We start from the raw sequence: 21,441 nt of genomic DNA, 5'->3' as shown, positions 1-21,441 counted from the left end.
GATTCACCTGGGCTGCCACTCTCCTACCAAGCCAAGTTGAATATTTTGGGACTAATATTGAAGGCCTTTTACAGCTTGGGACCAAGTTATTGCCCTATCTCTCACGCACCCAGTAGATTGCTGCAATATGCAGGACAGTTTTTCCTAAAAGATTCAAAGCCGCTCAGGGCTTTTACTGTGTCTGCTGTTGTTCAGTGGAATAGCATTCCCACCACGATACGACAGATGCCCATTATCTGAACTTTCCTGAAGCAACTGAAGACTTTTTTGTTGTCGTTCCGACAGGTTTTTCCCAGCTGGGTAAACGGGACTTTACCACGAGTTTCTACATGTTAGGTTTTTAGTCTTAAGTATATTTGCTGTACGGGATGTGGGTGGCACTGTGGTCTAAACCACTGAGCCTAGGACTTGCCAATCAGAAGGCCGGTGGTTCAAATCCCTGTGACGGGGTGAGCTCCCGTTGCTCAGTCCCTGCTCCTGCCAACCTAGCAGTTCGAAAGTACGTCAAAGTGCAAGTAGATAAATAGGTACCACTCCTGCGGGAAGGTAAACAGCGTTTCCGTGCACTGCTCTGGTTCACCAGAATCAGCTTAGTCATACTGGCCACATGACCCGGAAGCTGTATGCTGGCTCCCCCGGCCAATAAAGCGAGATGAGCGCCGCAACCCCAGAGTCGGCCACGACTGGACCTAATGGTCAGGGGTCCCTTTACCTTTATATTTGCTGTATTTGTGTTTTTAACTGTTTGTAATAATCTTATATGCAAATTGCTTTGGAATGATTGCATAGAATATCATTAATAAATCAATGAGTAATAATAACAACAATCATATTGAACTCGGTGGGGCTTATCTCCAGGTAAATGGGGTCAGGACTGTAGGCTTTGTCACAATTTTCTTTTGGGACATTGAGGCCAGGCTGTGAAACATCCCAGCATTTGAAACATTTTCTTCCACCCAGAGGGAATGAGTAAATAACTGTATTTTCTGTTGTTTAAATTCTTACGGTATATTTCTAGCACAGAGAAGAACAACAAGTGTCCTTTTATAGTGTTATAGTGTCTTTCTCTTGACTACAATGTGAAAGTTTAACTAGAACGAAACAGGTGTGCTTTGGCTCCATAAATTTCAGAACGAGAACAAGGAGTTGCATTGGGGGGGGGGCTTTGCTTTAGCTCTGCTACAGACATCTCCAGAAGGCCACACTCTTGTCTCGAAGCTATACTTTCCATTATTGTTGCTGCTTGCAAAACTTTGGATGGAACAAGTTTTTCTAGCAAAAGAATACAGATTTTTATCTTTAATGGTGCTTGAGCAGCCTATCATTTGGCTTCAGGAAACAGCTTCCTGGTTCTAAACACTTGCAAGTCGAGTGGCTGCCAGACAGTCAGCTTCAAAGGCTGGCAGTAGAGACTGCTGTTGCTGAGTCTAGGGAAGGGATTTTGAAATGCTGAGAGCTGCAGAGGATGTCAGCATGGAACAGGAAGCCTTGGGTTCTCAAAGTGGTGAAATGGTCAGCTGGGACATCAATGACATCAAGCTCCCCAAGGTAGGTATATAGAATTCCAAGAGTATTGTAGAAATTGCAGCTACTCTAAAAACCATCATATTCTGTCATTATATTATACTATATTATTGATTTGCTTACTTGATCATCCATTTGCATAATTCCATCAGTGTATGCACAACAGATAATACCTCTTTGCTGCCATTGTACTTTATAATTCCCTTGCAGCTGAAAACTCTTGAAACTCAAGTCAGACGTTCAGCAGTATTAGCTCAGCCTGGATAGCTCAGTTGGTTTTAGCATGGTGCTGATAATGCCAAGGTTGCAAGTTCAATCCCTGTGTGGGACAGCTGCAAATTCAGGCGGTTGGACTAGATGATAACAATATTACTTACTGTTTTTATTTCTTGACTATATTATTTATTTCTTTAAGTCATTTGTATACCGCTAAATTATTTGTAACTCCAGGTGGTGTACATTTTTAAAAATCCACAGCCAGCAGGGTGATGAAACAAAAAAAATAATAAAACCTGAGAATTTTTTTAAAAAGATTATATCCATCTCAAAAAAGAAATTCAATGTGACAAACGAAGCGAAGCAACAGCAATTCAATGTTTAAAAGTCATGGGTGGTAATCAACTAAGTTTTACTCAGAGTAAACCCATTGAAATGGATAGCCCTAGCTTAGTTGTGTGCATTAGTTTTCATGGGTCTACTCTGAGTGAGTAAAATGTAGTTGCATGCCACCCAGTATGCCACCCACTTTTACTTATTACAACAGTAATTAAAAAAACACCCATGTTACTATGACAATTGTCAACAATGATGATTTCTGGAAACAGTCAAAAGGCAAACTGTGCTTTAAACAAAAAGGCTAGAAAAGGAAAGATTCATCAAAAGTTTTTGAAGATTCAAATTTTTGCCTGTTACCTAAAATGAAAGAGCAACAGGTCCTAATGGATTTTGGTGGGGAGATTGTTCTGCTATAGGGTGGCTGCAACTGAGTTGAATTCATTTGGTCAAAATGGGTTTGGCGGTAGCTTGAATGAGATTCCCAGCAAAGGTTGGTCATTCGGCACATATATCGTGTTACCTTCTTTGACTGCATGCCACCAGGGACTTCTGAGCATTGTGCAAGCCTCATGGAGGTGCATGAAAATGCACTCATAACTGCTCAAAACTGAAATATTTTAAAAATACGTCTTCAATTTCTAAACATTGTCAAATAAAACATATATTATAGCATTATTAGACTGTAATTAGAGCTAAATGTTAACAGGGTAACTTAAGCTGAAGTTGCAACAGGAATTTGATAGGTGTTATTGACAAATACGTTGTGAGGGTCTTAGTTCCAGGGTCTCTGGACTTTGCATAAGTTAAGAGCCTTTGCATCACACTCATTCCAATGCGAAAAGAAATTAAGTCCTGTGAAATAAAAAGTTAAGGAGAGTGAAGAAAGTGAAAAACCCATTGAGATGTTAAAACCTATAGGATTTGGTTGGATCATGCCTAGTATAGAAAACAATCCTAGCTCTATAAGCAGACTTTGTTCAAACAATATCTTTGCTGTGGGAGTAATGAGTGTTGCCTCCAAAGACATCTTGTGGTTTCTATGTAAAATTCTCATATTTATGGTAGATCCCAATCAGCTGTAGCACATGCAAGCTGGAGTGTTTCATTCATGTTTACAACCATCCATGTCACAGAAACCATAAATTTTCATGATGTCAACTTGTGGTTAGAGAATAGTTGACAATATCTAAGATTCAACCACTAGCAAGCCACAGTGCCGTGAATGGATATACAGGTATCTATATTTTTCTAAGAGTTTCTGTGTCAAAAGTTGCCAGAACAGATATAGTGCTTGATCATTTTCCCTGAATTTATTTCTTTATTTGATTAGATTTCATACCCACTCTTTATCATACGGTCCTAGGTTGAGTGGCAACAATAAAAAATGAAATTATAAAATAGAAAAGCATAAAAAATTGAAAACACTTCCACATATAAAAACAATACAAATATTTTAAAAGAATTCCATGTTTAAAAATAGTTCTAGTACACCAGTGGAACTGGGGTAAAGTAAATTGAAAAAGTAATTTGTAATTTTTATGCAGGTGATCTTGAAAGGGAGAAAAGCCACCAGAACTTGCATGCTATTTCTTTCCCTCTTTTTTCTATCAAAAAAATCTTCCAAAAGTCAAACACTCAGATATAAATGGGGAATGAATGACCAGTCCCCTCTGTGATGTGATCAGTTCAGCCCATTCATAAGAATGCACATTTGTCCCAAGGAGATATCTCTGATGTTATATATGTAACCTTCAGCACAAATCATGAACAATATGCAAATATCCACAAGCAAACAACAAGCATTGTTGCTCTCCATATCTGCCTGGGTTCTCCTGCTCTACAGTACTTTGAAGATAGAGCGTGACTGCTCTCCTTTAGAATATGATCAGCTGTAGCACATTCCTATTGGAAGAAAACCATCAGTTTTGTCCCAAGAGACATCTTTGATGTTCTGGAATTAGGCTTTTGCTTCATTGGCACAAATTGTTGAGTGTTATGCAAATGTGCATATCCAAACAGCAAGAATTGATATCGAAGCACATTCTTTTCCTCAAAGAATTCTGGGCACTGTAGTTTACCCCTCACAGAGTTACAATTCCCAGCAACCCTCAACAAACTACAGTGCCCAGAATTCTTTGATGGAAAGAATTATGCTTTCAAGGCAGAGTGTATATGCAGCCCTTATCTGCCTCAGTTATCATCCTCCATGCTGTTCTAATTAAAATGATATGTACCTTCAGCCATTCATCAGCCCTGAATGTTTATAAAGTTTTATTGACATTGGCAGAGACCCCCTATGTTATTTTAGACATCTTCTGAGGCTTTTTTTCTAATTTCAGCAAGTCTACCCAGACATATAATTTAGTGACCTACCTTCATTTGAAAAGTTTAACTTACTGTGTCTGTCTTTGCATGATAATTATTTTATGTGTAATTGTTTTCTTTATAGTTTTGTGGGTTTCAGTGTTTCGTCTACAGTATTATTATGCACATCTCTTCAAGAGCGGTTTCATTGAGCAGTTTAGAAATATTTCAAATTAATTACAGTGGTATCTTGGTTCTCAAACTTAATCTGTTCCAGAAGTCTGTTCCAAAACCAAAGCGTTCCAAAACCAAGGTGCACTTTCCAATAGAAAGTAATGCAAAACGGATTAATCCGTTCCAGACTTTTAAAAACAACCCCTAAAACAGCAATTTAGCATGAATTTTACTATCGAGACCACTGATCCATAAAATGAAAGCAGTAATCGAACTGTACTATAAAATAAATAAGACAGTATTGTAGATGATAAAAATTAAAAATAAATATTTTTCATACCTGCACTGATGATAGTCATTGTTTGGATGAGGGGCTTTTATCCATTTCCGCAGTCACACAATCAATCAATCAGTAGCTGAACTAGGTTCCACACAGTCACAAAAACAAATTAACCAAAAAAGCCTCAAAAACAAAAACGCAAAATACTGGTAAATAGCAAAAACAAAAGTGCCAAACTCAATCCGTTCCGGAAGTCCGTTTGACTTCTGAAATGTTTGAAAACCAAGGCGCAGCTTCTGATTGGTGCAGGCAATAGCCAACAGCCACATTGGAAGTTTGGCCTCTGAAAAACGCTTGAAACTGTAACACTTACTTCCAGGTTTTTGGTTTTTCGGAACCAAAGCTTTTGAGAAACAAGGTACCACTGTGAATGAATAAGGGTCATGCACAGCCATGTGGAATCTACCATGAAATATAGAAGAATATTCAGCCAGGTTAATATATTTGCTAGGGCAGAGGGGAGCAGATAATTGTTTCTGCAATAAATGTAAAGTAGACTTAATAAATGCAAACAAATAAGGGAGCTCTGTGTTGCAGACTTGATTCATTGTCTTTGAATTTAGGTCGTGTGGCGGGGACTTGTTTCCTAGCTTTGAAACATCACATTCTTTGGGTTCCTTACAGGACGTGAAACAAACAGATTGGTTTCAGGAATGGCCAGATTCCTATGTAAAATGCATCTATAGCTCTGATGACAAAAATGCTCAGAGGCACCTAAGTAGCTGGGCAATGAGGAACACCAACAATCACAACTCGCGCATCTTAAAAAAGTCCTGCCTCGGAGTCGTGGTCTGCAGCAATGATTGCTCAACTTCAGATGGGGGAAAGATGTATCTGAGGCCGGCTATATGTGACAAGGCCAGGCAAAAACAGCAGAGTAAGTATGCTTCTTTGAAAAGGGCTTACATTAGACTTCTTAATAATAATAATAATATCTTTATTGTCATTGCCCCCTCTCAGGGACAACGAAATTACTTGACTGCTCCATAAAAACACTAATTAAAACAATACAGTATAGTACAGCAAGGAAGATTAGATGACTTTCAAAGTCCAGGCTTCCCATTCAGGGCTGAGATCGCTCTGGAGAAGAAGCTGTTCTTAAGACGGCTCATTCTTGTCTTCATCGTCCTGTATCTCCGTCCCGATGGCAGGAGCTCGAAGAGACAGTGACCAGGATGCGATGGATCTTTTACTATGTCCAGTGCCTTCCTATGGCACCTTGTGGCATAAATCTGCTCTAAGGTGGAAAGTGGGCAGCCAACAATGCTCTCTGCTGCCTTAACAACTCTGCACAACCCCATCCTGTCCTGGGTAGTACAGCTTCCGTACCACACACATAAGCCATAAGTGAGCACGCTCTCAATGGCACAGTGATAGAAGGCAAGCAGCAGTTTCTGTGGAAGATGGTTTTTCCTTAGAATTCTCAAAAAGTACAGTCTCTGCTGCGCCTTCTTCACAAGCCCCCTTGTGTTGACACTCCAGGACAGATCCTCTTGTAATTCAATGCCCAAAAATCTGAACGTTGTTCTTGCAGTTCAATTTGGGTTTCCGCTGCCACAAAAAAAATCTACTGGGTAATCCTGGTTCAGAACCTGACTTGCATTAGACTAGTACATCTCCAGCCACACGTTGGAGGTATCACATCGTGAAGTACATATAATTGTAGGGATGGATGGATATGGCCTTTCCCCCCCTCTCTCTTTCTCTTTTTTCCAGTTCAAATTTCGCCTAATAAACACATTTTGCAAGTGATTTTCTTTCACAAATGGATGCATTTTTAAAAGTACACTTTCCCCTTATATAATATATGTGCATTTTTTTAAAAAAAGTACACTGAGTTTACTTTAAAGTAAGTGAGCCTAGTTTACAAGCTGATCCTGAGTATTCTTACTTGAACATGAGCCCTGTGTAATTCAGTAAAACAGATCTGCAGGTGTGTACAGAATAGAATATGTACTTGGAAGGTAAGGATTAGGACAAAAATTAAGACAATCATGAAAGAAAGATTGTGACACTCATAGAAGACAAATTAATTTCTGGAAGTCTTAATTATTTGATGAAGTTTTGGGGAGAGAATATTCATGCAATCTTCTAAATGGAAACTTTCCCAAAAGAATGCAATTTATTTGGGGCAGAAAGTGAATTAGTTCCACTAAGGATAATATTGTATCTATATCTAATTATAAGGATCATACATTGGTCCTTTACTGAGGAATACCAAAATTATTCAGGCTAAGTGAACATGTATATTTTTTTTTATGGTGTAATAACAAACATAAGAGCTTATAGTCTAAGGTAATAAGCACACTCAGAAAATCTCAATAAAATCAAATGGGACTTTATTTCAAGTAGAGGTAAGTAAGGTTGATCAAGATAGTAAAGGTAAAGGTACCCCTGCCTGTTTGGGCCAGTCTTGCCAGACTCTAGGGTTGTGCGCTCATCTCACTCTATAGGCCAGGAGCCAGTGCTGTCCGCAGACACTTCCGGGTCACGTGGCCAGCGTGACAAGCTGCATCTGGTGAGCCAGCGCAGCACACGGAATGCCATTTACTTTCCCGCTGGTAAGCGGTCCCTATTTATCTACTTGCACCCGGAGGTGCTTTCGAACTGCTAGGTTGGCAGGCGCTGGGACCGAATGACGGGAGCGCACCCCGCCGCGGGGATTCGAACCACCGACCATGTGATCTGCAAGTCCTAGGCGCTGAGGTTTTACCCACAGCGCCACCCGCATCCCGTTGATCAATTCAAAGCTGAGAATCCTACAGCACAATCTAATTTCTACACAGAAATATGTTCCATTGAGTTCAATGGGACTTACTTCCAGGTAAGGGGACATAGGTTCACAGCCTTAGACAAGTTTGGGTTTTGTGTTTCATTTGTGCCTACAGCACATTTCACTTTCCAAAGATATTTTACCTGAACACAAGTCCCATTGCATTTATTGGAACGCGGGTGGCGCGTTAAACCACAGAGCCTAGGACTTGCCGATCAGAAGGTCGGCAGTTCAAATCCCCGTGATGGGGTGAGCGTCCATTGTTTGGTCCCTGCTCCTGCCAACCTAGCAGTTCGAAAGCACATCAAAGTGCAAGTAGATAAATAGGTACCGCTCTGGCAGGAAGGTAAACAGTGTTTCCGTGCGCTGCTCTGGTTCGCCAGAAGCAGCTTAGTCATGCTGGCCACATGACCCGGAAGCTGTATGCCGGCTCCCTCGGCCAATAAAGCGAGATGAGCGCCGCAACCCCAGAGTCGGCCACGACTGGACCTAATGGTCAGGGGTCCCTTTACCTGCACCTTTGCACCTTTGCTACAAGCAGAGACATCTGCTGTCAATAACCCAACATGAAAAGAGTATATTGTACCCTACACAATGAACTTCTAACATGACATAATCTTAAAACTAAGTTCATTCAAAATAAAATATTTAATGGTACACTTGTTTCAGGAAAATCGTGTCCCAACTGCTATGGGCCCTTGAAGCTTATTCCCTGCCGAGGTCATGGTGGATACCCTGTAACAAACTTCTGGAGACATGAAGGACCATTCATATTTTTTCAGGTTGGTAACAGTATCTGATTTATTCAAGGCAAGCCTGCTGTTATAGCTGAACTGTGCTTGGAAGATGAGCAAACCAGGAAATGTTTCACACTGAGCCAAAGAGAGTATTTAAATTGTTAGTGAGGTGTGACACCTCAGGTAAGGGGATCCACAAAAGTTAACCAGTTGGCCATGCTTATACATAAAAACAAGCCTTTTTTTCCAGCTGGAACTCTCTGGAACTCAGTTCCGGCACCTCTTAGGTGGGCGCCATTGCCATTCAAAGAAAATAAGGGAGGTGTTCAGGATGAGTTTCAACACCTCTAGAAAAATAGCATTGCATAAAAACAACAATTTTAAACCGTACCAACTGCAAAGGAACTAAGAAAGAGAAACATGAAAATAGTAGGCACATAGAACATTCTCAGCTGAATCCAGGAAAACATCTGTCTCAGTTTTTTGAACCAGATGGTCAAGTCCATAGCACATGTCACAATTCCATTACTTACACATTTACTCAGAAGTAAGTCCCACTAGGTTCAATGGTGTTTACTCTTAAATAAATAAAATAACAACAACCACTAGTAGTATTATTAGTATTATTATTATTTTGTATCCCACCCAGCCACTCTGGGCAGCTTCCAGCAGAATATAAGAAAACATAACAAAATATCAAATATTAAAAGCTTTTCAATACAGTCGTACCTTGGAAGTCAAACACAATCCATTCCAGAAGTCTGTTCGACTTCCAAAACTTTCAGAAACCAAAGCGTGGGTTCTGATTGGCTGCAGGAAGCTCCTGCAGCCAATCGGAAACCACAGAAGCCCAGTCGGACGTTTGGCTCCCCAAAATAGTTTGTAAACTGGAACGGTCACTTCTGGGTTTGTGGCATTCGGGAGCCAAAACGTTCAAGAATTAAGCTGTTTGAAAACCAAGGTATGACTGTACAGGGCTGCCTTCAGATATCTGCGGAAGGTCATATAATTGTTTATGTCCTTGACAGCTGACGGGAGGGTGTTCCATAGCACAGGCATGACTACTGAGAAGGGCCTCTGCCTGGTTCCCTGCAACTTCACTTCTCACAATGAAGGAACTGTCAGAAAGCCCTTGGAGCTGGACCTCACTGTCCAAGCTGAAAAATGGAGGTGGAGATGCTCCTTTAGGTACACAGGGCTGAGGTTGTTTAGGGCTTTAAAGGTCAACACCATGGCATGCAGAGCACTGCAGCCACAAATAAGCAAAAATGAGCTATTGATATGAGCCTTGGTATATGAATGTAGAAGACAGCTAAACATCCACATGGGAATCATCATGGAAATCATGGTAGCATTTTCCTCCAAGATAGAATTTCAAAAAGTTATGTCCGAATTCAGTCACATAACCTTTCGGGGAAAATAGGAGTAAAAAATAGAAATAGAAATAGATAATTCAGATTATCATTCCTGTGCCTTTATAGGTGACTATGCTCTTAATTTTGACCAAGTATAAAGTTTTTTATTGCAGTCAATGACCAGTATCAGGATAAAATCACCAATTTTGACTATGAAGCCAGATTTCCCCTGCGGAATAACCTATTCTATACATGGATCTTTTGAGATGGTTTTGCCATTTCAGCAAAATCGGCAACCCACTTCCATTTAAATTGAAACTTTAATCTAAAATGTAATGAGTTACATCAAACGAGACAGGCAAGCCATTTTGGATTTTACACCCCTTGTCTTGCGAGCATTGTGTTGAAAACTGCCTTGTGGTTTTATGCCCCTACGCCTTCTTCACTTGCTGTTATAAAGTCAAAGGGGGCTCACGATCATCCAAGGCCGGAAACAAAATCGGAAGCCGAAGCAAGACGATCGATACAAAAAGCACACACCCCAAGTTCTCCGAGACTTAAACGGAGCAGAGATGTTGAGGTAAACGCTTGTTTTTTTAACTACCAGCAAAATGTCTGCCATTATGGCAGGTGGATTGAAGGAGGGTAACGAGGACTGCAAGAACCCCTGCGCTGTGCAGTGTGTCAACTGAGGGATGTTTATCAATGAGGGCCAGGCAGGTTTCTCCCTCACTGTAGCAGCGGACTCCCAACTGCAGTGGTGTACTATTCTCTCATCTGAATGAATAGTAACCATTCAATCATATGGAAAATAGTAATTTGGGGATACCATGGGGTAGAGTGGGGGCTCTCTACCCCTGGTGACTCTTCATAGCCCTTTCCTGGGTTCTGTTTCTTGGTCACACAGGAAAGGTGTTGAAGATATGGATATATGTTGGGATACTGGGTTTTATTCTGTACAGTGGTTCCCCTAGTTACAAACTTAATTCATTCTGGAGGTCCGTTCTTAACCCGAAACTGTTCTTAACTAGAGCTGTGCTTTCGCTAATGGGGCCTCTTGCTGCGACTGCGCTGCTGGCACACAATTTCCGTTCTTATTCTGGGGCAAAGTTCTCAATTCGAGATAACTCTTTCAGGTTAGCAGAGTTTGTAACCTGAAGCGTTTGTAACCTGAGGCGTTTGTAACTCGAGGTACCACTGTATAATAAAAGCCAGCATCCTGCATATATCTGTATTTTCAATCTGACTTCAGGTTTCATTATTACTGTATTTTTCCATGTATAAAACGAGCTTTTTTCCTGAATTTTTTGTGATAAATTGAGGGTCGTCTTATACACGGGTTAATATGTTAAGTAAGCGAGGGCTGGTGTTGCGGCGGTAGCAGGGAAATGTCGGAGAGGAGGCTGCTTACCCGCTCTTCCCGGCTTAGGAAGAGTAGTTGGTGAGCGCCAGTATGCGGTGTATTACGGTACCAGTTCCGTCAGCCAGAGTGGGGGATCGTCAAAAAGCTGCTCAACAGCTCAGCGAACTTACAAAAGAAGCTCAACAACTGTTGAGGGCTCCCAAAAATAAGGGTCTTCTGATACATGGGGTCATGTTATACACAGAAAAATACGGTACCTCACTTTTGGGGGTCTTATATGTGTACAGACAGTGCAAGAACTGTGAACCATCGTGTGTATGGTGCTTGACAGAGTAGAGGATGACAGTTCCCTGCCCCAAGGGGCTTACACTCTAAATTCAGACACTGAAGAAACAATGGAGGAAGAGAAGGGATTGGGTAAACAGAGAAGCAATACAGTAGGGGCAGGGAAAGCTGTGGCCCTCCAGATTTTGGTGGTCACCTCCACAACACTCTTGGACAACTTTTAACAGGAGTGGAGAATCTTGGGAACTGTAGTTTGTTACATGTGCTGGGAATTGTATGTCTAGGAGGCAGCACCCTTAAACTGCAGACACGACTGTTTCGGTGGTGTAAGAGTGCTTTAAAGATATGGCGCGACCCCACCACTTCCATCATCCCTGACCATTGATGATGCTGATTGTGGGATCTAGACTCCAATAACATACGGAGGGCACCAGCTTGGGGAAGGCTGACCTACTGTAACCAAGCGTCTAACTAAGCCTACTTGGCTTTTCAGTGACACATGCTTAGGCGTAGATATAGGCTGGGTATGAGAATTCAGTTTTGTAAAAATGGTGCTTCATTTCCAACCTACCAAAGTCTTTCCTTAGACCTGTGACAGATGGTCAGGAGGAGAAGGAAGGAAAATGTTTCTGCATAGCAAATGCCTTGACAAACAGACATCCGTATCAATATAGATATGTTGCCTGCAGGTTTTAAATTAACTTCAGTCCCGTTGATCTATATTTATGTTAATTTCAATGGGATTTTAGTGCACCTTAAAGCACCTGCAGCAAGTTGAGTGATCTCTCTGACATCTACCAGTAAATGCTGTCACAGTGAGAGAATACTGACTTCCGATGTGGAGCAACTTAGGAAAGGGAGTGGGGGAAATCACCCCTAAATTATGCACAAGGAAGGAGACTACCCTAGTATGTTTCGTGACCTAAAAAAAAAAAGAACAAGCTAAAATTAGATGGATTTTTAACATTTTCCTTGGAGTGTCACATTACTTTTTAACTTAGAAAGGGATGGGCTCTAAAGAATTTGCCACTAGCAAAATGTCTTCACAAAGTCCCCATACAGCAGAAGTGTGTTTTGCTATGTATTATTTCTGCAAGCGGTAATTTACTACTAATTATCAAAATACACTGATATGAAATAATAATAATAATAATAATAATAATAATAATAATAATAGCTGCAAGTCTCTTATCAGTGGCCCAATGTGGGGGTTTTTTTGGGGGGGTGGAGGATTAAACTCCCCCCAGTTATAATCCTACAGCTGTGGTGTTCAAAGCAAATTCATTGTTCTGTGCCCAAGAGAGGTGTTTAGCAAATGACTGGTGTTTGTTCAAACCATATAGGCAAATGCTATGCCTTTGCAGACTGCCTTGAAATGTGGAGAACTGAAGTTGCGAAAGATGAGAAAAATGAGAAAAATGAGAAAAATGAGAAAAATGAGAAAAATGAGAAACTGAGAAAGACTGAAATTGATAGGCTTGGCCATCCCTAATCCAGACACAGCTTTCTAGCCACAGTGACACGTTTGTCTCTTTTCATACATTTAGGTCAATTCACGTGCAGGCAAAATAACTTTGATTTATGCAGTTGTAAAATACATGTTCTGATGAGGGGGTGCGATCCTTTTTAGATTAGAGAGCTATTTGGCTCCCTGGGTTTCTTTGGGTTACATTGCATAGCTGCTGGAGTGGAAGGAACGGACCAGGAATCTCTGGGTCACTTGTGACAATACACTGGCAGCTAACTTTTGCAAAAGCAGCTGTTCATGCAAGTGATTTACCCACACGAGTAGTGTAACATTGGAGTGACTAATTCATAAAAAAAGATCGCCCCCTTTCTTCTGCAAACTGGAAAATCACTACATGGCAATTTTCCAGTTCATGGAAGAAGAGCTGTTGGTTGTATGAACAGCACTGTAGAAATTGTAGTGACGCTGCATCGTATTTACTGTATAATTCCCTCTATTAGCAATGTTTTGGGGGTGAGTGTTGATTCAGCATCACCCACATATGAGGCGGGAGCATCAACAGGCTTAGGAGAACTCCAAGGTTTGCAGAAACCCCAAAAACCTTCAGAAAAAATATCCAGAAAGGTCTGAGCTTTCTCAATCATAGCCAGAGAATGCTATCTGGTGGGGGGAGGGAGGAGAGGGGATGCAATGGGGTATTCTGTAAGAGGGCTTGACTGGCTGGCAGAACCCTGAACTGGAGCACTTTACCCATTTGGTTGGTGCTCCTACCTGTCTCTATTATTTGTGCCTGCGGCAGTGAAGCTGAACTTGTGCGACGGTTCAGAATATCCAGTTGTTCAAGGAAGGAAATCATTTTCAGTCTAGTTTCTGTGAGGGAAGGGAGAGTTGTCAGTTTGGCTGGGATCAAAAACTCTCACACAGAGGATGAACAAGGACCACTGTAGGGAAGATAACGAAGGACGAGCCCAGAGGAAAGGAAACCGAATGAAAGGTACTAAGGGGGAGGGGGATGAAGGAAAGATAAATGAGAATGAAGCTTAAGGAAAGGGATTGAAGGCAAGGAAGAACTAATAAAACAGAGAGGTGACGCTGGATAAACATAGCTGTGTTAAAAGTGAGAAGGGGCTGCATGGTTTGGTTGGAGAGAAAACAGAGTGCTAGAAGAGCTGGTCAACTGTCCCAGCTACTAAGTGACAGTTGAGCAAAGTAGGCAGTGGCCTGAGGAAACAAATATTCAGTAGAGACATGAAATTAAGTAAAAGAGGGGCCAAGTAGAAATGGAGCAAAATTCCCATAGATGAAGATGGGGTGAGGAACTAGTGGCCCTCCAGATGTTGTTGAATTACATTATCCCTGACTGGGGATATTGACTGGGGTTGATGGCATTCTTGTCTAAACATCTGGAGAGCTACTGCTTACTTTGCTCAGGTTCCCCATCCTTGGCCTAAGAGATAGGAGGAGCTGTGCACTGTTTGCAAGATTGAGAACCATAAGGTTTGCAAGAGAGAAAAGCATAAGGACATAGGAACAGGACTGACCCACCCCTGAGGCTCAGTGAGGCAGTTGTCTTGGGTGGCAGGTTGAGGCCAGCTGTGAGGGGTCACAGATCCAGGCCTCTGAGGAGCACACAGCGTGCTACCTCCTGCATTTGTCACCTGTCTCCTCTGCTCCCACCTCCCCAATTCCATTTGCTCCTCTCTGGACTCCTTTTTTCTCCCCCACCACCTTCAGTGCACCAGGGTTTCCCTGGGCTGCCTCTGGTCGCCTCAGGTGGAGGTGGAAGAGTGCGGGTAGAGAAGGAAGTAGCAGGGGGAACGCCATTTTCAACTTTGCCTCAAGCGGTAGAACATCCTGGGACTTTGTGACCTGGCAACCTTAAGGGGGCAAAAAGGGGAAACAAGGTGGATGAATTTCACACACAGAGTTGAACAACCCAGCTAAAGTCCTTTAGCTGCAGCCTTCTAGTTCAATAGTATCAATCTGAGAAATTAAGAGGGCTTTTTGTTTGGCTGCATGATATTATGATGCATTTTTCTCTCTTAAGTCCCTGACAGGTGAGAAGCCAAACCAGGACACTTTGCCATTAATAGTCTCCAAACAGGAAGACCTTATGTCACAAAGTGCCTTCTTGGGACAAGAGCAGGTGTTGAACGATTGCTTGTCTCTTGCCAAAGGGTACAGTTCAAGAAAATCCTCTTATCTAATAGAGCACACTCCGGACGTAGACTGCAGCAAATACCTGGACAGGTGCAAACAGATCAGAAGCAGAGAATATAGCTACAGAGTCCCAGCTGAACCCTCAGTATTTGCATATTCTGAATACAGAGAGCAACAAACCTGGAATAAGACTGTGGGCCTGGGAAGAAACCCATTAGCAGAGAAATACTGCAGCGGCTCTCCGACAGCCCTGGCGGGTCTACACTGCGAAACCCTGGCTTCCATAAGTGCGGTTGATGCAGGGATCCAGCATGCTACAACCAAGTGGGACCCGATGGCAAAAGTTGGCTACCAGTCCTTCAGATCTAACGTAGGTACATTTGGAGGAGAAGGCATGTATGAAGGAAAGCCACACCTGCATTATAACAGCAACCATGCTCCTTCCCCCTGCTGCCCGATGTCTCCAGAGGAGCCCTGCCTCATTGCAGACGCTGCCCATCACTATTACCAGAGCTCCTTGCCCCTGAAAGGAAACGAGTGGCACTTTGAAGAAGAAAGGAAATACACAAATCTGGACCACTGCAACAATGAGATGTTTTTTAACTTCTTCCCTTTGCGATGACACTGACACCTTTCCGTTGTCGCTCACCTCCTCTGTATCTCTTGGCAGTGCCACGGATTGTCTGCTATCCTGAACCTCGGGTGGTTACTTATGCTTTTGTGTTGTTGTTTAGTCGTTTAGTCGTGTCCGGCTCTTCGTGACCACATGGACCAGAGCACGCCAGGCACTCCTGTTTTCCACTGCCTCCCGCAGTTTGGTCAAACTCATGCTTATAGTTGAGGCAAATAAAGTTGCTGATGTTGTAGTGCTGTTCCCCTCACTTTACAGAAAAGAAGGCGGACTGAATTTGTCACATCAGAGAATAGGTTCCCTTTCCTAAAGAGGAAACCTTTTCTCCAAAGATTGTACAGCAGTGCATAGGCACATTCATGTTATAAGATGCATAACACACTCATAGAGAGTTGCTCTTCTGTATACATTGGCTCTTCGGGTCCTTTTCAGTGGTTCATGTACTGGAGGGAAGGACCAGTGAAGTCCCTCGCTTACATTCCTCTCTTGGGTGCAATGTTTTGCATGGTTTCAGCGCATTGGGTCAGCTACTGAAAAATGCCGACTGCAGCTCATAAACAGAGCCATGTAAACCAGTATAATTGTCCTTATTTTGACCTGAGCGGTGATCTTAAAAGTGCTGACCTGGCAACACACTTTACTAAAATAGATATTCTTGCTTCTCAATAATATGCACAGAAAGCACAACTACGCTGCGCTAACAAACGTAATATGACCTTAAATCAGTTTGAATATATGGAGTGAATGCCTAGACGTATCTACTGAGATGTTAGTCCCATACTTCAGTCCAAAGAGATTTATGGCCAGGACAGTGAGTACAGTGGTACCTCGGGTTAAATACTTAATTTGTTCCGCAGGCCCGTTCTTAACCTGAAACTGTTCTTAACCCGAAGCACCACTTTAGCTAATGGGGCCTCCTGCTGCTGCCACGCCACCGGAGCACAATTTCTGTTCTCATCCTGAAGCAAAGTTCTTAACCTGAAGCACTATTTCTGGGTTAGCGGAGTCTGTAACCTGAAGCATATGTAACCTGAAGCGTATGTAACCTGAGGTGCCACTGTATAGGATTGCAGCCCCTGAGTTTAAGAGGCCACAGATCCCTCTGTATGGGAGATCTATTCTTTTATTTTTGCCACCAGAAGTTTCTCCTTCCCCATCATCAGAAGCTGCCTTTTCTAGCTGAAATTTCCTTCCAGCTTTGGCTTGTTTAGGCCCTTTTTTAGAACAAGACTACATTGAGGGCATTGCCCATACCACTGCTACATCCGTTAAATGCACATTTAATGCACACGACTTCCCCCAAATAATCCTGAGAACTGTTGTTTGTTCAAGATGCCAGGAGTTCTAACTCTGTGAGGAGTCGCTTCTGAGGGTTTGGAAATGCTACATATATCAAATCCTAAAGACATTCAGACTTCCCCAGTTTCCAGAACCGTACCTATTTTCAAATAAACTGAGGTGTGCTCGCGCTATAAAATTTTATTAATACAAGTCTGGGATGAGAATGTTTCAGACCTTGCAGCAGTAAACTACTTTATAGTACCTCACAAGGTGCTATTATTTGGCTGTTCTCAATTGGGCTCAGTCAACTACAATTTGTCTTTTGTTCTCCGGTCTCTGCCTTCTTAGATCCCCTTTGCCTCCCTCCCAAAGCACCTTGTTACTATGGGAACCACGTTGTCAGCAGCAAGAGTGGCATTTAGTGACATTGGCAGGAGCCGGCTAAGTTGGATTTATGGGATGTTTCAAAATTTACACAGCAATTTGCAAGCCTGTAATTGGTTTCACAACCACAACAGGTGCCTCACAGTGTGACAGTGGCTTTTCTAGCTATAGGTCAGCAGAGGGAAATGTAGGTTAGTCCGTCAACTTATGCCTCAGCTCCAGATAACCTCACATTTTGTGAATTTTACTCTGTTCTGTGAAGTCTACGAATACGTCCCTCGCAAACACCACCACACATGAAAACGTTTGCAACTGTGTGGATCCAAAAACGTTAAAACCTCTTGCGCTACTAGAACATGAATCTTGGATACCACTCACAATAATTGAATTGAATAAACAAATTAAAAACACCTTTTTATAACCGATTTTTATTGGTTTTTAAACAAATGCAAGAACCATCAAACACTTATCCAGCAGTACATCTAATACTCTATGCATTGACGCTACTGATAAGAAAACTAATGCAGTTGTACCTTGGAAGTTGGATGGAATCCGTTCCAGAAGTCCATTCGACTTCTGAAATATTCAAAAACCGAAATGCTGCTTCTGTTTGGCTGCAGGAAGCTCCTGCAGGCAATCAGAAGCCATGGAATGTGGGCATTCGGCTTCCACAAATCGTTCACAAACCGGAACAGTCACTTCTGCATTTGCAGGGTCCAGGAGCCAAAACATTTGAGAACTAAGCTGTTCAAAAGCCAAGGTATTGGGGATTTGTTGGGGAAGAGATAGGACCCCACCCAAACCCAGCAAATGATATTTCAAATAATGAATACTGAACATAGTTCAACAGCTACCAACATCTTTGATGACCTTCATCTACACTGAGACACAGCACAAGAGGAAACATCAGTGGGGTGTAGACTGTGACCTGGAAGAGCAGGGTTCAAATCCTTGCTCAGCCATGAAATGAACTGGATGACCTTTGGCCAGTCAGTGTCTCTCTTGGTCTAACCCACTTCATAGGGCCGTTGTGTGGCATAAAGAAGCTGAAGAACACTGCACGACCTTGAGCTCCAAAAGCTGGGATATAAATGAGAGTGAGATATGAGAAGCCTAAATGTTATCACAGATGGTTTGTAACAGGAATAAGGAAAACTATTCAGTCTCCCACTTAACTCCACAAGGAGAAAGCACACACTGAAAATCAGCATGCAACACAGTGAGCATATTTTTGAAGAAGGACAACTGCCCTTTAGAGTTCTTTGCCGCCACATAGTTGGATCAAATTAATAAAAGACAGTAGTAATATGAGTCGATACTCACAAAGCTGATCAGGTCACTCAATACACTTTTCTGAAAACTGAAAAAGACTGAAAGGAAGTGAAAAAGAAGCTTTGCAGAACTCAGTGCATAGTGAAATTTAATAGGTCCAACACGGTGATATTTCTGCCCTTTCTTACAGTCCAGGGTAGCCAATGGGATGCCTTCTCAATGTTGTTGGACTACAACTCCCATCAGTCCTGGCCAGCATGGGCAATGGTCAGGGATGATGGGAGGTGGCAGTCCAAAATATTATGAGAGCACCATCTTGGCTACCCTTGTTATAGTCCATCACACAAACAATCCCAGAGGGAAAAGAGCAAAGTAGCGTGAGGTAACAGGTTCCAGCCCCTTTGAAGAAGACAGGTATGGCTTGGCTTGTCATATTACTGCATGAACAAGTTATAGCTGCTGCCATTTTCCTTGTGCACGGCTAGGAAAGGTCCAAGAGTCTCTCCCTGTATTTTAAGAAGTATTTCCCTGGTCTTACCACTCCAGTTTATCTACCTCATTCATCGATTTTCAAAGACATGGATGTTTGTGAGTTAATTGAAGAATAGGAGGTAGAGCAACAGATTCAGATAAAAGGAATGCAAAGTAACAGTAAAAGTCAGTCCAAGCAGGGACGCCAATTTGAATAACACATGGGGGGGGGACAGGTAAGCCCCGACCAAATGAGGCGGTGCGCACACACCATTTGAAAGGCAATGTCCATTAATTGGGGGGCCCAACCCCCTCTAATATTTTACAGGGGGAGCTGAAGACCCCTCAGCCCCTAGGAGTTGGCTCCTATGAGTCCAGGGTAGTGCTGCTGATTTATTTGGGATATAACCTTTTGAGCTGAAGAGCTCAAGACTATCATTGACAACTAATCTTGATGGCGGTGCTCTCTTTCCCACTGTCAGAAGGAAGGACTGCTTCACACAGTCCACAATTAAACTACAAAATTCTCTCCCACAAGATGGCCACCAACTTGGCTGGCTTTCAAAGAGGAGTCCACAAATTCGTGGAGGATAAGGCTGTCCATCTCCGCTAGCCTCAAGGGCTCCGTTCCACCTCAACTGTTGGTGGCAGCAGGACTCCAGATGTCGGTTTGCAAGTGGAGAGAATGCTGTGGCATTCAGTTCCTTCTCGCCGTCTTAAAACAAGTCACCGATAAAGCAGCTTCCCATTTCTGCTGGCTGCCATACTTAAATCATGATCTATTCAGGGAGAGTCCAAGAAGCGACATTCAAGGAACTGGTGTTGAAATATGATGGAGCAAAACTGATGGTTGAGGGGCATGCCTCCAAGAGTAGCTGCTTGCTCCTGCTGCATTAAAGGCCAAGTTGCTATAAAGCCCATTTATTTTAAGTCTTTAAGGGGAAAGGGGCACTTTCATTTCTTTACTTTATTTAAGGATTTAGAAACCACTTCCCAATGAATGCTTCTGAAGCAGTGCTCAACACACACACACACACACACACACACACACACACACACATTTAAAAGCCCAACGTTATCTATTAGAAATAAAAATACATAACAATCTAAAAACATGATTTAGAAGCATCAAATTACAAAACTCTACCTAGTATACACTCTTCAGGGAAAGCCCTTTTTAAAAACAAAAAACAAGTGTTCAACAACCTCCTACAAGCTAAAATATTAGGTGCTTGTTTGATTGGAAGCCAATTCCATAAAGCTTGAGTCACCTTGCACTAAGGGTGTAAAGCAGCAAAACTGGGCCTTGAAACAAATTGGGAGTCAAAGCAGCTGCTTTAGAATGGGTGTAATATCACCGCGCCGGGTTAGACCCGTCCATAGTTGAATGAGCCAATTCTGAACCAAAGTTCTGGATTGTTTTTAAGCCCAGGCCCACTTAGAGCTCATTAAATTAATCTAATCTAGAGGCCACCAACACATGAATGACAATAGTTAGCAGAAGGTTTCTTTGTCCAAAGAGTGAGGTTCAGTCAACCATTTCCCACATGGCACTGCTTAGACATTTCCTGTCAGGCAGTTATCACATTCCCACAACTCCTATGGGACCTGTGAAATTTGAGCTGGTGGTAATACTCAGGTCACCAAAAGGCCAAAGGCTACAAGACGACAACCAAAAAAATGGAAGTGTGGTATGCAGCTATCTGATTCCATTTGACTGTACCGATGACAGAATAATGCATAGTCAGGACAGAGAGACTGTGAGGGTGTTTTTGTGTAGGACAACTCGTATAAGGGCCAGTTGAAGATTCTCAGCTGGATGGTCAGGGTGACAGGGAAAATAGTTAAGGATTTTTTAGGACAAGATGTTCCTTCAGCTTTTCACACGGATGACCCGTAGCGGCCAAAGGTATGAGCCGTGAGCGAAGTAGTGCCTGGCTGCTGGCACAAATTCACCGGGAGGCCTTAGGTAAGCCACAATATCTTAGCCTCAGGACTCCTTTCGTAACATGGAGATAAGCCATATTGGCCCACTTTATATGGTTGTTGCAGGATTGCTGCCATAACAAATGTGCAGCCCTTGAAACACTGAAAGAACACTATTTAGTGGTAATTACTATTCTTAGGGTGCCTCCAGACAGTGGTGGCCGGCGGGGCTGTGCGGGTGCGGCTGTGCTGCCCTCCAATCTACCCAATGCCACACGTCCCTCTGTTTCCTGACAGAGACGGGGGAGGGGAAAGGGTGCTGGGGCTTGATGCAGTGTGGGCCCAGTGGAAGAGCCAGTCCAATGCTCCTGCCACTGCGCCCACATCACAATGAGCTCCCCCTGCCCTGCCCCCTCTCAGTGAGCAACATCAACACAC

At 42.7% G+C, this 21,441-nt stretch overlaps 1 protein-coding gene across 1 annotated transcript; it reads left to right on the top strand.

The window, feature by feature from the left end:
• Nucleotides 1–945: 945 nt before the first annotated feature.
• On the top strand, nt 946–15,908 carry GCM1 (glial cells missing transcription factor 1). Its single transcript, XM_083607336.1, has 5 exons — nt 946–1,548; nt 5,522–5,774; nt 8,340–8,452; nt 10,223–10,342; nt 14,926–15,908. The coding sequence occupies exons 1-5, from the start codon at nt 1,447–1,449 to the stop codon at nt 15,658–15,660; spliced, it is 1,323 nt and encodes a 440-aa protein (XP_083463462.1). The 5' UTR covers nt 946–1,446; the 3' UTR covers nt 15,661–15,908.
• The last annotated feature ends 5,533 nt before the right edge of the window (nt 15,909–21,441 follow it).

This window comes from Podarcis filfolensis (genome assembly GCF_964270895.1).
Source record: "Podarcis filfolensis genome assembly, chromosome: 3".
NCBI lineage: Eukaryota > Metazoa > Chordata > Lepidosauria > Squamata > Lacertidae > Podarcis > Podarcis filfolensis.
The sequence above is the reverse complement of the archived record's forward strand: the minus strand, read 5'-3'. Positions and strand labels throughout refer to the sequence as shown.

What these genes read in the sequence shown, in the direction of transcription:
- GCM1 (XM_083607336.1), top strand. Translation starts at nt 1,447, where the DNA reads ATGCTGAGAGCTGCAGAGGATGTCAGCATGGAACAGGAAGCCTTGGGT. An exon ending in GGCCAGGCAAAAACAGCAGA is followed by an intron (nt 5,775 to 8,339) that starts GTAAGTATGCTT and finishes CACTTGTTTCAG; the next exon opens with GAAAATCGTGTCCCAACTGC. An exon ending in AACGGAGCAGAGATGTTGAG is followed by an intron (nt 10,343 to 14,925) that starts GTAAACGCTTGT and finishes TTCTCTCTTAAG; the next exon opens with TCCCTGACAGGTGAGAAGCC.